The sequence below is a fragment of the Agelaius tricolor genome, unplaced genomic scaffold (assembly GCF_023055355.1).
Source record: "Agelaius tricolor isolate 1412-34295 unplaced genomic scaffold, bAgeTri1.0.p SCAF_13, whole genome shotgun sequence".
Classification (NCBI taxonomy): domain Eukaryota; kingdom Metazoa; phylum Chordata; class Aves; order Passeriformes; family Icteridae; genus Agelaius; species Agelaius tricolor.
In genome coordinates this window covers 5850829-5865405 of record NW_027269273.1, presented here as the reverse complement: position 1 = coordinate 5865405, position 14577 = coordinate 5850829, and the positions used below count along the sequence as shown (strand labels likewise).

The 14577-nt window shown below is 54.4% G+C and overlaps 1 protein-coding gene across 1 annotated transcript; it reads right to left on the bottom strand.

Annotated features, from left to right (window-relative positions):
* Positions 1-11229: 11229 nt before the first annotated feature.
* DKK1 (dickkopf WNT signaling pathway inhibitor 1) lies at positions 11230-14577 on the bottom strand. Its single transcript, XM_071438337.1, has 4 exons — positions 14383-14577; positions 13204-13360; positions 13012-13122; positions 11230-12178 (listed from the first exon to the last, which is right to left on the bottom strand). The coding sequence occupies exons 1-4, from the start codon at positions 14572-14574 to the stop codon at positions 11928-11930; spliced, it is 711 nt and encodes a 236-aa protein (XP_071294438.1). The 5' UTR covers positions 14575-14577; the 3' UTR covers positions 11230-11927.

Here is a 14577-nt window from a genome sequence, read left to right as displayed (position 1 = left end):
ACAAGGAACAAAATTCCACCAAAAATAGAAGAAAAGGACTTTTCCAGCAGCTTTTCAAGTGATTTGTTCAGCCTGGAGAAGAGGAGGCCAAGGGGAGACCTCTTTGGGGTCTTCAACATCCTCCCATGGGCAGCTCCAAGCTCTGCTGTCTGTGACAGGGACAGACCCAGGGAAGGGCTGGAGCTGTGCCAGGGGGGTTTGGGTTGGATTTTAGGGCAAGGTTCTTCCCCAGAGGGTGCTGGCACTGCCCAGGCTGCCCAGGGAAGGGACAGGAGAGCTTGGACACTGCTCCAGGGAAGCCCAGGGTGGGATTGTTGGGGTGTCTGATCCCTGTGGGCCCCTTCCATGGTTTTATGGCCATACAAGGGTGGAGAGAGGTGTTTGGGGCAGAGCAGGGAATGTCACAATCCCAGGGCTGCGTGCTGGGATCCAGAGAGGAGCAGATTCCAAACGTGAGGCTCAGCCTGAAGGGTGAGGGAGGGAGAGCCCAAAGGCTCAGAGGTTGCAACAGAAGCTCTGGCTCTGACTGAACCCCACCCCAGCCATCCTAGTAAAGATAAGGAGGGAGATAAAGGGGCCAGCTTGTGCCTTAAAAAGCTCTGTCTGTACCAGCACTGCTCCCAGTGACCTCATCATCTCCTTTCCCTCAAACACCCCAAGGAAGTAAACAAAAACAAAGGCCCAGCAGGATCCCCTGCTCTCCTTGTTCTTGGCAAAATCTGATTTTTCTTACTCATCTCTGTTTTATCTCAACCTGGGGAGCAGCTCATGTGCACACCGAGTCTCGTTGGGAAGAAAATAGTGGAGGTTTTATTTTCCTTCAGGAATTTTGCTTCTATTCCAGTTTCCCACCCCAGAAGGGATTTGAGTTCGTGTCAATGAGAAGCCATAAATTTTATTTTAAAAATTCCCACGCTGTGGGAATTAAAAATTAAATTTTTTAAATTTAAAAATTGCCACTGTTTCAGCAGCCCTGCAAAACATAAAGTCAATACTAAACTAAACCCAGAGCCCTTCCTGAAATACAGACCTGGAAAGAGAAACACATGGTCCTTATCTTGTTACACAGGATTAGATGTGAAGTGCCCAGTGTTGATTTGAAAGTGATTAAAACTGGAGGGACAAGGAGGAAATTAAAACTGAAATATGTGCAAAAGTGATGGTCTGAGGCTCAACAGGATTTAAGGGATAGAATAAAAAATTGAGGTTGAGTTACTCCTGGAAAATGCATTTATCTTATCAAAGCCAGTGTGGGCTGCAGTCTTCTTCATTTTGATGACATTGCAGGTTCTGAATTAGGCTGGAAAAGGTGCTCAGGTCTAAGGGTTCATGGCAACACTGAAAACTTTGAAAACTTTGAGCTTTGAAAGGTATTTATATATAAAATAATTTAATTTAATTTAATTACACCCACAACTTAAGAGAGAGGCAGATCTAAGGCAGGATCGAGATGCCCAGGTAGGAAGGGCTTGGTTTTCTCAGCCTTTTCTGACCCAAGAAGTTGAAATTCCCCATCAGGAGCACGATCCCATCTCCAGAGGGTCCCAGAACCCTCCTGGGAGCTGTGGGATGGAGCAGGGCACATCACCACCCCAGGCCACGTGAGCAGCACTCTGTGCTCCAGCAGGGGCAGAACTTGGCCTTTTCCCAAGGCCAGGAAGTTCAGCAGTGGAGAGACAGCAAAAATGGGGAAAAAATCCCAGCCGGTTCCTGGGGTTGCTCAACAGCACCAAATCCAGCACCAGGCAGCTCCAGAGTTCGGGGTGGTCACCCCTCCTTGGCTGCCACTTGGGTCACAAGCAGTGACCTCCAGGGTAGCACATGGAAATCAGCCTTTAAGGAGCAGGGAAACCCAGGGGAAGGTCAGCAGAGGGAACTGGTGTTCTTCAGCGCAGCCCAGCGCTCTTGGGGCATTTTAAAATAAAAATAAGCACTCATAAACCAAACAGGATAGGAAGAAATTCATGGAGGGGGCAGTAGGATAATAGGAACCTCACTAGAATGCCTTCCCTGGATCCATGGCAGTGCCCAAGGCCAGGTTGGACACTGGGGCTTGGAGCAGCCTGGGACAGTGGAAGGTGTCCCTGCCATGGCAGGGGTGGCACTGAGTGGGATTTAAGGTCCATTCCAACCCAAACCATTCCATGAAAGTTCTTTGCTCCCTGTTGTCAAAACCCCTCCAAAAACTGAACCCAGAACAACCTTGATGGATTTTTAAAGGGTTCCAAACAGGTCAGCTGGGAGCCTCTTTACCCAATACAATGCTTTAGCCAACAATTAAATGTTTGGGTTTTTTTAAGAACACACAGTCTCTAAACAAAGATCATTATAAGAGAAAATGTTAAATGCATGGGACATGAACTGAAAAAAGGGATTTCCCTCCCTGTTGATCACTGTGGCTGATTTTGGTTTCAAACTAAAACCAGGGAATTGCTGAATGGGTTTTTCCAGAACCCATCCCACCTCTCCATGCCAGTGTCTCCTCTTATTGTGGTGGGACCCCTGCAGCCCCTGCCAGCTTTCAGTGGTGTGGAGCTTTCACTGTCCCCAGCTCCTGAGCTTCTGGGACAGCAGGAACTCCCACAGCAGGGGTTAAAATACAGCAATAATTTGGGTACAAAGCTCCCCTTTGGCATTTCTGCTGCTTCCTGGTGGCTCTGACAGGCCAGCTCCTGCCAATGGGCACTGCCAGCCTTCTGGTGGAATGAACATTTGCCTGGGCAAAGGATCCAGCTCTGGAATGGCATTACCTGGGAGGAGAGGAGATCACTGGCATGGGGACAGGCTTCATGGTGTCCCAAGTCCCATGTGCCTCGCCAAGGAGGAGCTGGAACATAACACAAGGGGACAAGACACTTCAATATTGCCCATAGTAGTGCCTGCCTTGGCAGGGGAATTCCATCTTGCATGAATAAACCTCCTCTAAAATCCCCTCTGGGACAATGCTGGGCTTGAGCAGGAGAATTGAGGGAATTAAATGTTGGACAGAGAGGTTGGGCTCAGCCAGCATCATTAAAATCAGGTTGGAAAAGATTTCCAGCCCATGGAGTCCCAGCTGAGCCTGGTCCCCACCTTGTCCCCAGCCCAGAGCACTGAGTGCCACCTCCAGCCCTTGCTGGGACACCTGCAGGGATGGGAACTCCACCACATCCCTTCCAGGGATTCACCACCCTATCCAGGGAGGAATTCTCCCTGCACAAAACCTGGGAACACCCCAAAAACCCGGAGAGGTTGAAAAGCAGCTTCCTGCAGAAAGGGTCTGTGGCTGAAGCTGAAAACTCCAGGTCCATGATCTCCCTGTGGATGGGGTGGAACAAAGCCCTGGCAGGAGCAGCTCCAGGCTCTTCCCTCACCTCCTCCCCCAGGGCTGTGGTGTGCAGGGAGCAGGGCTCCAAATAGGGGCAGGAGCGGGGCTGGCACTGCCCTGGCCATCACTCATCCCTGCGGGGCTCCTGCGCTCCTGGCATGGTCATTTATGGGCAGGCAGAGCTGCTGGCACGGCCCCAAACCCACGGCTGGGCTGGGAGAGAGGGATGGGATGGCCCAGGCACCCAGAGAGGGAGGGGGGCTCGGCCTCGGGGGGAGTGGGTGGCTTGGGGACACCCCCACATCTGCAGGGACCTGCTGACACACCTGGGGACACCCCAAAACATCAGGGACATCCTCACACACCTGGGGACACCCCACACCTGCAGGGAGCTGCTCACACACCTGGGGACACCCCACACCTGCAGGGAGCTGCTCACACAGCTGGGGGTGCCCCAAAACATCAGGGACATCCTCACACACCTGGGGACACCCCACACCTGCAGGGAGCTGCTCACACAGCTGGGGGTACCCCAAAACATCAGGGACATCCTCACACACACCTGGGGGACACCTCAAACCACCGGGGAACTGCTCACACACCTTGGGGTGTCCCAAACCTGCAGAGATGGCCTCACATAGCTTGGGGTCACCCCAAAACACCAGAAACCGCCTCACACACCTGGGGGACACCCCAAAGAAACAGGAACCTGCTCACATGCCTTGGGGACACCCCAAACCAGCAAGGACCTGCTCACACAGCTTGGGGTGCCCTAAATCACCAGGGACCTGCTCACACAGCTTGGGGTGCCCCAAATCACCAGGGACATCTTCACACACGTCTGGGGGACACCCCAAAGAAACAGGGACCTGCTAATGTGCCTTGGGGGTCACACCAAACCACCAGGGGCATCTCCACACAGCTTGGGGCTACCCCAAACCTGCAGAGATGGCCTCACACATCCTGGGGTCACCCCAAAACACCAGGGACCTGCTCGCACAGCTCGGGGTGCCCCAAAACATCAGGGACATCTTCACACACCTTGGGCTATCCCAAACCTGCATAGACAGCTTCACACAGCTTGGGGTCACCCCAAAACACCAGGAACCTCCTCACACACCTGGGGGCCACCCCAAAGAAACAGAGAACAAACCTTGGGGTGCCCCAAACCAGCAAGGACCTGCTCACACACCTGGAGATGCCCCAAACCACCAGGGACAGCCCCACACAGCTTGGGGCTACCCCAAACACCAAGGACATCCTCACACAGCTTGGGGTGCTCCAAAACATCAGGGACATCTTCACACACACCTGGTGGACACCCCAAAACACCAGGGACCTCCTCACACAGCTTGGGGTGCCCCAAACCTGCAGAGAGCTCCTCACACGCTTTAGGGACACCCCAAAACTGCTCACACACCTTGGGGCCACCCCAAACTTTGAAACCATCCCCATTCAATGGAGAGATGTTAGAATAAATTAAATAAATTCATTATGGTATGGATTTTTTGTTCTTTGTGTGAATCTTGGTGTTCAGAAATAGAAAGGGGAGGTCTGAGACTTCCAGGATTGTCCAACTTCTCCCCAGATTGGGAGCTTGGCATTTTCAAGGATTACCTGCACTGGTGGTGAAGCTACAAAACCCCTCTGTAAATTAATGGAAAATAGAGAATTAAAGGAAGATCAATGCTGTATAGAAATACTTTCATTTGTGGCTCTCAGGATTAATTTAAAAACCAAAAAACAGAGAAAGGGACTCAATCTTTGAATGTGTCCTTCAACACTTTGCACTTCTGTTCATGCCATAAAAATCCACACCTAGGGATGGAAAAAACCTTAAAAACCATCTAATTCTTTACTGATTGATGGTGGCATTGGTGTATGTTAAACCCAGTTCCATAAGCCCCAGAAATATTGAGCCAGGAACAATAAAATCAAATATTTCAATTTTTGAAATTTTTAATCAAATATTTTGATTAAAATATTTTTAATCCAAATATTTGGTATCAATAATTGATATCAAATATGAAAGACAAGAACTTGTCCTGCCACAGGAAGATGGACCTGAGAGATCACCTCATCTCAACCCCTGCTATGGGCAGGGACACTTCCCACCAGAAAAATCCCTTTTTCCTCTCAAAATCAGCATCTTCGACCAATGATGTGCTTCAGAGGAGTGTTCAGTTTGAAATTATATACAAATAAATAAAATATATAGAAATAGTATTTAAAATATAGATAAACTAATAAAATCATAGATAAATAAATAAGGACCAACACTTCCCTGTGGATCTGACAGCAGCCCTACAACGAGGCCTTAAGGAGCCAGCATCCAAGAAAAACTAAATTAATAATCAAATAAACCCTCCTCCAGCTCCAGACACTTCCAGAATGATCCTTCCCAGTGCCCATAGCCAGCATTTAGAGATTTCCTAGCCAGTAATCCCCCCCAAATTTCTGCCTTCCATGAATTCCCCTTGTCCCCAAGTGACTCCAGCCAGGAGATTTATTTGTGGCCCCCAGCTGCCCAATCTGGGTTTGTTCTGAGCTGGGCACTCCAGCTCCTCCTTGCATTGGGAAGGACAGAAATAACCCTCAGCCATGTCCTGAGCATTGTTTACAGCCTCCCAGACCTCTCCTGCCCTCCCTTTGGCACCTGGGAGCTGCCACCTTTTCCTGGGAACACGCTCCCACCTCCTCATCCCGTGTTTTCCACACTTCTGTGCTGCTGGAGTTGCCATATTTTCTGAGTTGCCTGCCTGGATTTTGATTGGATTGGATTTTGATTGGATTGGATGCTCTTAGAGGTTTTTGCAGCCTGAACGACTCCGTGGTTATTTTTTCCCCTCCAGATTTATCTATCCTGCCTCTGTGTCACCTATGGATTTAATATTAAAAAGGAAAATAGAAGGGGATTGAAGCTGCAAAGCCCAAATGCCACCCTTGTAGGATGGATCATTCCCTCTTTCCACCACAGCAACAACCCTTTGTTCCCAATGATGGAAAAAATGTTATGGCTTGCTCCCAGTTATGCCAAAAAAAAGAAAAAAAAAAAAAAAAAGAAAAAAGAAAAAAAAGGAGAATACTTTTGGGGTTTTGCAGCAGCTTCACCTCTTTCCTTGTGCCATCCTCAAACCCCTCCTGGACTGGCACAGCACCACTTCCTCATGGAAAACCCACATGGGCTCCTTGCCCACTCCACAACATCCATCCATCCATCCATCCATCCATCCATCCATCCATCATCCATCCATCCATCCCCCATCCTTCCATCCATTTTTCCATCCATCCACCCATCCACCCATCCACCCATCCATCATCCCTCCATCCATCCATCCATCCCTCCATCCATCCATCCATCCATCCCTCCATCCATCCATCCCCCATTCTTCCATCCATCCCCCATCCTTCCATCCATCCCCCATCCTTCCATCCATTTTTCCATCCATCCATCCACCCATCCATCCATCCATCCATCCATCCACCCATCCTTCCACCCATCATCCATCCATCCCTCCATCCATCCATCCATCCATCCATCCATCCATCCATCCCTCCATCATCCATCCATGATTCCATTCCTCCATTCCCCCTCAGCCGCTTCCCTTTCCTCACCCTCCACCTGGGATTTTGGGGAAATCCCTCCCGGAGCTCACAGCTCCCTGGCAGCCAAGCCAAGCCTTTCATCAGGCCGTGCCCATTTAAATGCTGATGATCCCAATTCTCCCAAAAATCACCTGCTAATGGGTCCCCTCCCTCCGCCGGGCTGGATTAGGAGCTCTGCCCACAAGTGCCCTCCTAAATATCCCGGTTATCCTCACCCCCTCTTAAGGTGTTAATTAGGGACACAAGTCCGGCACTGAGGGAGGGGAAACAAAGCCGCTTGAGAGAGAGGGGGGAAAAAAGAAGGAAAAAAAAAAAATAAAGGAATAAACATCCCTTTGGATTAGCGGGGATGCGTTTGAAGGAGCGCAGGGCATGGGGATCCCACACCTGGACCACCTGGATGCTCCGCTTCCCCTCCCGAGGGAGATCAAGGTTTGCCCGCAGTTGAAAGGCTCGGGACAAAGAGCAGCTCCAGCAGGTGGGGGAGCTCCCCCCTCCCAAAAAAAAAGGCGGCCCCAAATAAAGGGGAAAACAAACCCCAAAGCCACCCCAAAGCTTTGCGTGTTGCCTTACAGCCACAAAGGTTTCCACCTGCTGCCTGTGTTTCATCTTCCCGAGCCGAGAGGGGCAGGATTCTGCTCTCTGTCAGGAGAGGTGGGGATAAAACAAAAAGGATTTTTCCCTTTTAATGCCTGCGGGGAGATTTAAGGGGTTTTGTAACCCTTTCTTGCTCCGTGTGAGGTTTTGTTCCTCACACGAGCATTTTTAGGGGCGTTTAGTTTTAAATGCCACGGGAAGATCAGTGGAAGAGAGGAGGGTGTGAGCATCAGCTCTGAACAATTATTAAGACATAAAAAGGGAGTTTCTGTGCAACAGCTTGGGATGGAAGTGGTTCCTGAAAGAGCTTAGGAAGAAAACGAGAAGAAAATGGGATTTGCTTCCCTGAAATCTCCCCAAATGACAGCAATCATTGTCCCAGCCTCCCTCCTTGGAAGTTTAATTCCTTTGTGCCAGACTGTCCCCGAGTGCAGCAGAGGGGGGACTTCTGATGACCCACAGTGCAGGAAAATCAGTTCAGGAAAACCTTGGAGGGATTCCTGAACCCCTCAGGTTCAGGAAAATCAGTTCAGGAAAACCATGGAAGGATCCAGTTTCCCCTCCAAACCACCCATGTTTATGTAGCCACTGGAATCCTGGGATGCTTTGGGATTTTTAGCTGAGAGGTGCAGAGGAAGAGTCCAGAAAGGGCTGAAAGACCCCAGAGATGATTCCAGCACCTAAACGGGCTCCAGGAAAGCTGGAGAGGGATTTTGGAGTGAGAGCATGAGTGGGAATGGCTTAAAACTGACAGCAGGCAGGGCTGGATGGGATATTGGGAATTAGGAATTGTTCCCTGCACAGGGTGCCCAGAGCAGCTGGGGCTGCCCCTGCATCCCTGGCAGTGCCCAAGGCTGGGCTGGAGCAGCCTGGGACAGTGGGAGGTGTCCCTGTCCAGCAGAAGCCATCGTAATAGTGCCTTGCCTTGACTGAGGAAAATCCTCTTGCCTGAATAAACCTCCTCTAAAAACCCCACAAATGCTCTGGGACAATGCTGGGGTTGAGCAGGAGAACTGAGGGAATGAAAGTGTTGGTCCCACCAAGCCCGGGCACAGAGAGGTTGGGCTCAGCCAGCATCATGAAGCTGCTTTACAGATTTCTATGATTATAAATATTAATACTGAACCTCACAGAGCTTTGTTGAAACTCTTCCAGCCCTAAAAGCAGGAGCAGGGAGTACACCAGAGGTGCCAAAGCTCTCCATCCACCAAAACCTGCTGCTTTTATTGACTCTCCTCTTGCTTAGGAAAAAAGGGGGGTTTCCCATCTTTTTGGTGTGGAAAAATTCAATTGGACTGGTGGGGAAGTGCATCCTGAGATGCCTTTCCCAGCTGGGGTCACTGCTTTGTGTGTCAGCAGCTGAAGGCTGGGGTTTCTCCCTGCCTTCCCTCTGGATCAGAGCAGGAGACCCAGACAGGACACACCAGCCAGGCCAGACTCAGAGGCTCCACACATTCCATTTTTTCCCAAGTTTTATATTTTCTACTTCCCACAGGCCTTTTTTTTTTTTTTTTTTTTTTTTTTTAATTATTGTTGTTGTTGTTGTTGTTGGGTTGGTTTGGGGCTGGCCAGGAATTTGCTGAGGCGTTTCTGATAAGGAGAATCTGTCACTGTGGGGAGGGATGCAGGGGGGACCCTGGTGATGTCACCTGCCCATTCCCCAGGGAATGCCACTGCCAGCCACCCACCTTTCCCCTGGGCAAGGGGGACACTGCAGCTTTTGCTTCTGCCTCCCTGTGACCACACTTCCAGGGCTCAGGGGCTGTTTATCCCCATTCCTCAGAGTGTTTTGGCTTCCCAGGATGATGCAGACCTTGAGTGGGCTCAGGTTTTGGGGACAGAAGCGTAGTCAGGGCTAAGGGAAGGCTGAAATCCCTCCCTTCAAGAACAGCTTTTGTTTAATCTTAACAGGCACAGGGTCATGTTCTCGTGATTTTTTTTCCTAAGGGATGTTACTAAATCCAATTTCTTGGATTTCCCTAAAGAAAGTCCAAAAGGGGCAGGAATGGGAAGAGATCCTGACTGCACACATGGTGAAGGGGGAGAGGATGGAATAAAACCCAGCAAAACCATTGTTTTTGTGGAATCTCTCCATGGAATTAATGATTCTGGAGATGTCTGTGGTAGCATCCATCCTGCTGGGCACAGACTACAGGACACAGATGCAACCAGGGCTGACCTGAGCTCCTCTTGCCTCAGAATGGCTGCTAAAAATGCTCCTTTTATCTTCACCACGCTGGGAAAGTGAAGAATGTCAAGGCACAAGAAGCAAGGACAGGTGTGGAGACACAACCTGAACAAAACAAAAGAGGGTGGAGGACAAAGAGGTACCCAAGAGGACAAGAAATGGTGTTTAATGCCCCACAAGGGCATTTTTCCCTGCCTGCAGAGGTGTCAAAGCTGTGCTGGTCCCTCTCACTCTCTGGAGAAAAAGCCCTGACCCTAATGACAGTGGTTTAATAGGGATAAAAGGTGCCACTGTTCATGGCAGATTTGAACCCATCTGAACAGTTCTTGGTGCTTTTCTTAGCCAGGTCCCAGAGTCACTGACTCTTAGTGGGCACAACATTATTATGATAATAAAATAATCATATTATTATGTATTTTGTGCAATCTTGTTTAAGCGTGATTTTACAAAGTGCTTTAAGCCACTTTTATTTATTTATTTATTTATTTATTTTCTTTTTTATTTTTTAATTTTCACCACCTGGAATGATGATTCAGGCACTAAACTCCAGCCTGTGAGTCAGGAACTCTTTCAGGGGCTGCTCATGCTGTGACTCCATTAAAAGCTGCTCCAAAGGGACTTCAAGGGTGGGTTTGGGTGGTTTAAGGACCATCAGTGTTTTACCCTCCAGTCTGGGGCAGTTTGGGCTGTTCTCAGCCAGTTCCAGAGCTGGGAATGATCTTTCCCTGGGGCTCTTCTCCCTCCTTTACATTTCCCGTGCCTCAGCACCACCCAGCACTGCCAGAGCTGCCAGTGGGGCTGGTATTCCACAACCCCACGTTCTCCAGGGAATTTAATGCCCTAAAGAGGCAACACCAACCCCAAAGGCACCAAACACCCACGAGTGGGCAGCATTTGAGGGATGCTCCCGTATCCCTTACCCTTGGAGCCCCCCAGGGCTGTGCTGGGTTTGGGATTGGGTGCAAGGGGCTTTTGGGGTGTACAGGGAAGGTTTTGCACCCCAAACCCCTTCCCCAGGTTGCAGGGATGCAGCTGCAGCCCCAGGCTCCCCACCTGAAACGAGGGGGCAGCTAAAGAGGTGAAAAACGTGTGCTCGCAGCTTCCCCTCCCTCCAGGCCATCCCAAAAGGCTGGAGAGCCGCAGAAACAACCACAAAATGAAGGGAAAAATAAATCTTTATTGTGCATGGAGCAAGGTCGAGATCGGCAGCACCCGTGCTTGGTCCAGGAGTGATCCCTCGCTCCCTCCTCCCTCCCAAAACCAGGGACAGGGATTCTGCTGCCAGGAGCCCTTCCCAGAGCCCCGACCGCGCTCCCTCTCCTCCAGAGGGCATCAGCGGCGACCAGGGAATTCCCAAAAAGCCCCTGGATGAACGGTGCCAACCCATCCCATTGCCGCGGGATGCTGGGGGATGAACCCCCCCGGCCCATCTCTCCTCCCCGGGCAGGACCTGGAGGCAGCTCAGGGCGAATTTACAGAAAAACCCAGTGTGTACAAAGCCACAGCCGCGGCCGGAGCGCGGAGAGAGAAAACACAAAATAACCACTGGGTCAGAAGCCATCAGAAGCCGGGCAGCCACCAGAAGCCCCGGCGCTATGTACAGCTAAGTGCCAGCTCGAGTATTCACAACACAGTAACGTACTGCAAGGAGTCGCTGAGGAGAAGTTCCCTTGAGAAACAACCTTCGCTCCGGCGGGGCCGGAGCCTGTCGCGTCCGTCTGTCTGTCCGCGTGTCCGTGTGTCGCTCAGGGCCGCCTGAGCGGCACGCGGGCGGGCGGGACGGGGACGCGGCCGTCTGTCCTGTCCTTGTGGTCCGTGTGTCGCTCAGTGCCGCCGGCACCTGTCCGTGTGTCCGTCTGTCCGTGTGGTGTCGCTCAGTGCCGCCGGCACCTGTCCGTCTGTCTGTCCGTGTGTCGGTCAGTGGCGCTGGCAGGTGTGCAGGCGGGGCGGGGACCAGTCCGTCTGTCCCGTCCGCGTGTCCGTGTGTCGCTCAGCGCCGCCGGCGCGTGTCTGTCTGTCTGTCCGTCCGTGTGTTGTCCCTCGGTGCCGCCGTCGCCCTGTCCGTCTGTCTGTCCGCGTGTTGGTCAGTGGCGCCGGCAGGTGTCCGTCTGTCCGTCTGTCTGTCCGCGTGTCGGTCAGTGGCGCCGGCAGGCGTCCGTCTGTCCGTCTGTCTGTCCGCGTGTCGGTCAGTGGCGCCGGCAGGTGTCCGTCTGTCTGTCCACGTGTCGGTCAGTGGCGCTGGCAGGTGTGCAGGCGGGAGGCGTCGGCGGGCCCGTGCTCCCGCTGCAGGCGGCACGCCAGCCCCTCGGCGCACTGGCAGCGCTGGAAGATCTCGAGGCCGTGCGAGCCTTTCCGCCGGTGCCGGGTGCACACCTGGCCCTCCCGGAGCACCGGCTTGCAGATCTTGGACCAGAAGTGGCGGGCGCAGCACAGCCCGGCCGCGCAGTCCGACGAGCGCAGGCAGAAGTCGCCCTCCTCTCCTGCGGGGGGACACAGAGGGGACGATCAGCCGGGCCGAGGGGGGACACCGGGGGGGGGGGGGCATCGCTCGTGGGGCAGGGGGGGCATCCCGAGCCCCCCAAAGGGCAGGGTGGACATCCCAGGTTTGGCTTCTGGAGTTAGTGGGGATGGGGGCATCCCAGAGTGATCCCAAAGGGGGCAGGAGAGAAGGAGGAGCATCCCAGAGCGATCCCAAAGTGGACGGGAGGGAAAAGAAGAAATCTCGGAGTGATCCCAAAGGGGACAAGAGGGAAGAGAGGCATCCCAGAGCGATCCCAAAGTGGACAGGAGGGAAAGGAGAAATCCTGGAGTGATCCCAACGGGATGGATGGGCATCCCGGGTTTGGCTTCTGGAGTTAGTGGAGGGAAGGGAGGCATCCAGGAGTGATCCCAAAGGGGGCAGGAGGGAAGGATGGGCATCCCGGGCTTGGCTTCTGGAGTTAGTGGGGATGGGAGCATCCCAGAGTGATCCCAAAGGGGGCAGGAGGGAAGGGAGGCATCCAGGAGTGATCCCAAAGGGGAAAGGAGGGAAGGGAGGCATCCAGGAGTGATCCCAAAGGGGGCAGGAGGGAAGGGAAGGATGGGCATCCCGGGTTTGGCTTCTGGAGTTAGTGGCGCTGGGGGCATCCCGGAGCGATCCCACAGGGGACGGGAGGGAAAGGGAGAAATCCCGGAGCGATCCCACGGGGGATGAAGGTGCAGGATGGGCATCCCGGACAGGTCTTGGGGCAGGGGCCAGTCCGAAGCGGTGCCCAGGGGACAGCAGGGAAGGATGGCAGCCTCAGGAGGGGCGCCAGCAGCGGGGCCGCCTCACCTTTGGCCGTGGGGAGCCAGGCGGGAGCGGGCGTCCGCCGGGGCAGCGCCTCGGTGCCCGTCTCGTCCATCTCGGCCGCTCCGTGCGGCGGCTCCAGGGGCGTGCAGAGCCCTGCGGGGACATGGGGCTGTCAGCCACGGCCGGGACACCCTCCCCAGCCCCAGCGCCTCCCCGGGTGTGCAGAGCCCTCACCGTTGCTGCAGCTCATGCCCGGGCAGCACATGGCATCGCGCAGGCAGCGCTTGCGGCGCCGCCGGCAGCCCAGGCACAGCGGGGCCCCCCCGCCCCGGGCCGCGCTCCCGCAGAACTCCTCGGGGCCGCACTCCTCATCCTCGGCGCACGGGAAAGGCTGGGGGGACACAGAGAAGGCGGGGGGATCAGCGGGGCCGGTGCTGCCATCGCCGAGGGCCCCCCCTCTCCATCCCCGGGGTGTTCCCGCTCCATCCATCCCCCGTGTGTCGCTCACCGCCTCCAACCCTGTCCCCGGTGTCCCCTCCATCCCCGAGGTGTCCCCACTCCCTCCGGTGTGTCTGTGTCCCCATCAGCCGGTGCGTGCCTCTCCTCCGTCCCCGGTGTCCCCCTCTCCATCCCCGGAGTGTCCCCCCATGCCCTGGGCAGCCCCTCCATCCATCCATCCATCCATCCATCCATCCATCCATCCATCCATCCATGCTGTGTCCCCACCCCTCTTCTATCCCTTCCACTCCCGGTGTCCCCTCCATTGCTCGTGTCCCCAGCTCCATCTCCCAGTGTGAGTGTCCTCATCCCCGACGTCCCACCCTTCATCCCAAATGTGTCCCTCAACTCCATCCCCGACGGGTCCCATCCATCCCGGCTGTGTGTCCCCTTCCATCCCCCGCTGTGTGTCCCCTTCCATCCCCCGGTGCGTGTCCCCATCACCACTCCCGGTGTGTGTGTCTCTATTCCCGGTGCGTGTCCCCATCTCCACTCCCGGTGTGTATCCCCCTCTTCCCGGTGTGTGTCCCCTTCCACTCCTGCTGTCCCGCCACTCCATCCCGGTGTGTGTTCCCATCCATCCCCTGGTGTGTGTCCCTCTACTCCCGGTGTCTGTCCCCCTCCATCCCCGCTGTGTGTCCCCCTCTATCCCCGCTGTCCCGCCGCTCCATCCCCGCTGTGTGTCCCCCTCCATCCCCCGGTGTCTGTCCCTCTATTCCCGGTGTGCGTCCCCATCTCCATCCCCGAAGTGTGTCCCCCTCTACTCCCGGTGTCTGTCCCCATCCATCCCCGCTGTCCCGCCGCTCCATCCCCGCTGTGTGTCCCCTTCCATCCCCCGGAGTGCGTCCCTCTATTCCCAGTCTGTGTCCCCCTCCATCCCCGCTGTCCCGCCGCTCCATCCATGCTCTCTCCTACCTGTCGGGTGGCGGCCGGCGGGGCCTTATTGCTGCCGTCGAACGGGGGTGCGGGGGCGGCGCTGGTCTCGGCCGCCCCTGCCGGGGGGGGTCCCTTGATGGCGTTGGAGCTCAGGGCACCCCCGGGAGCCGCCGCCCGCCCCGCCGGGGCCGCGCAGCTCAGCGCCGCCAGCAGCGCCACCAGCCCCCGCATCCT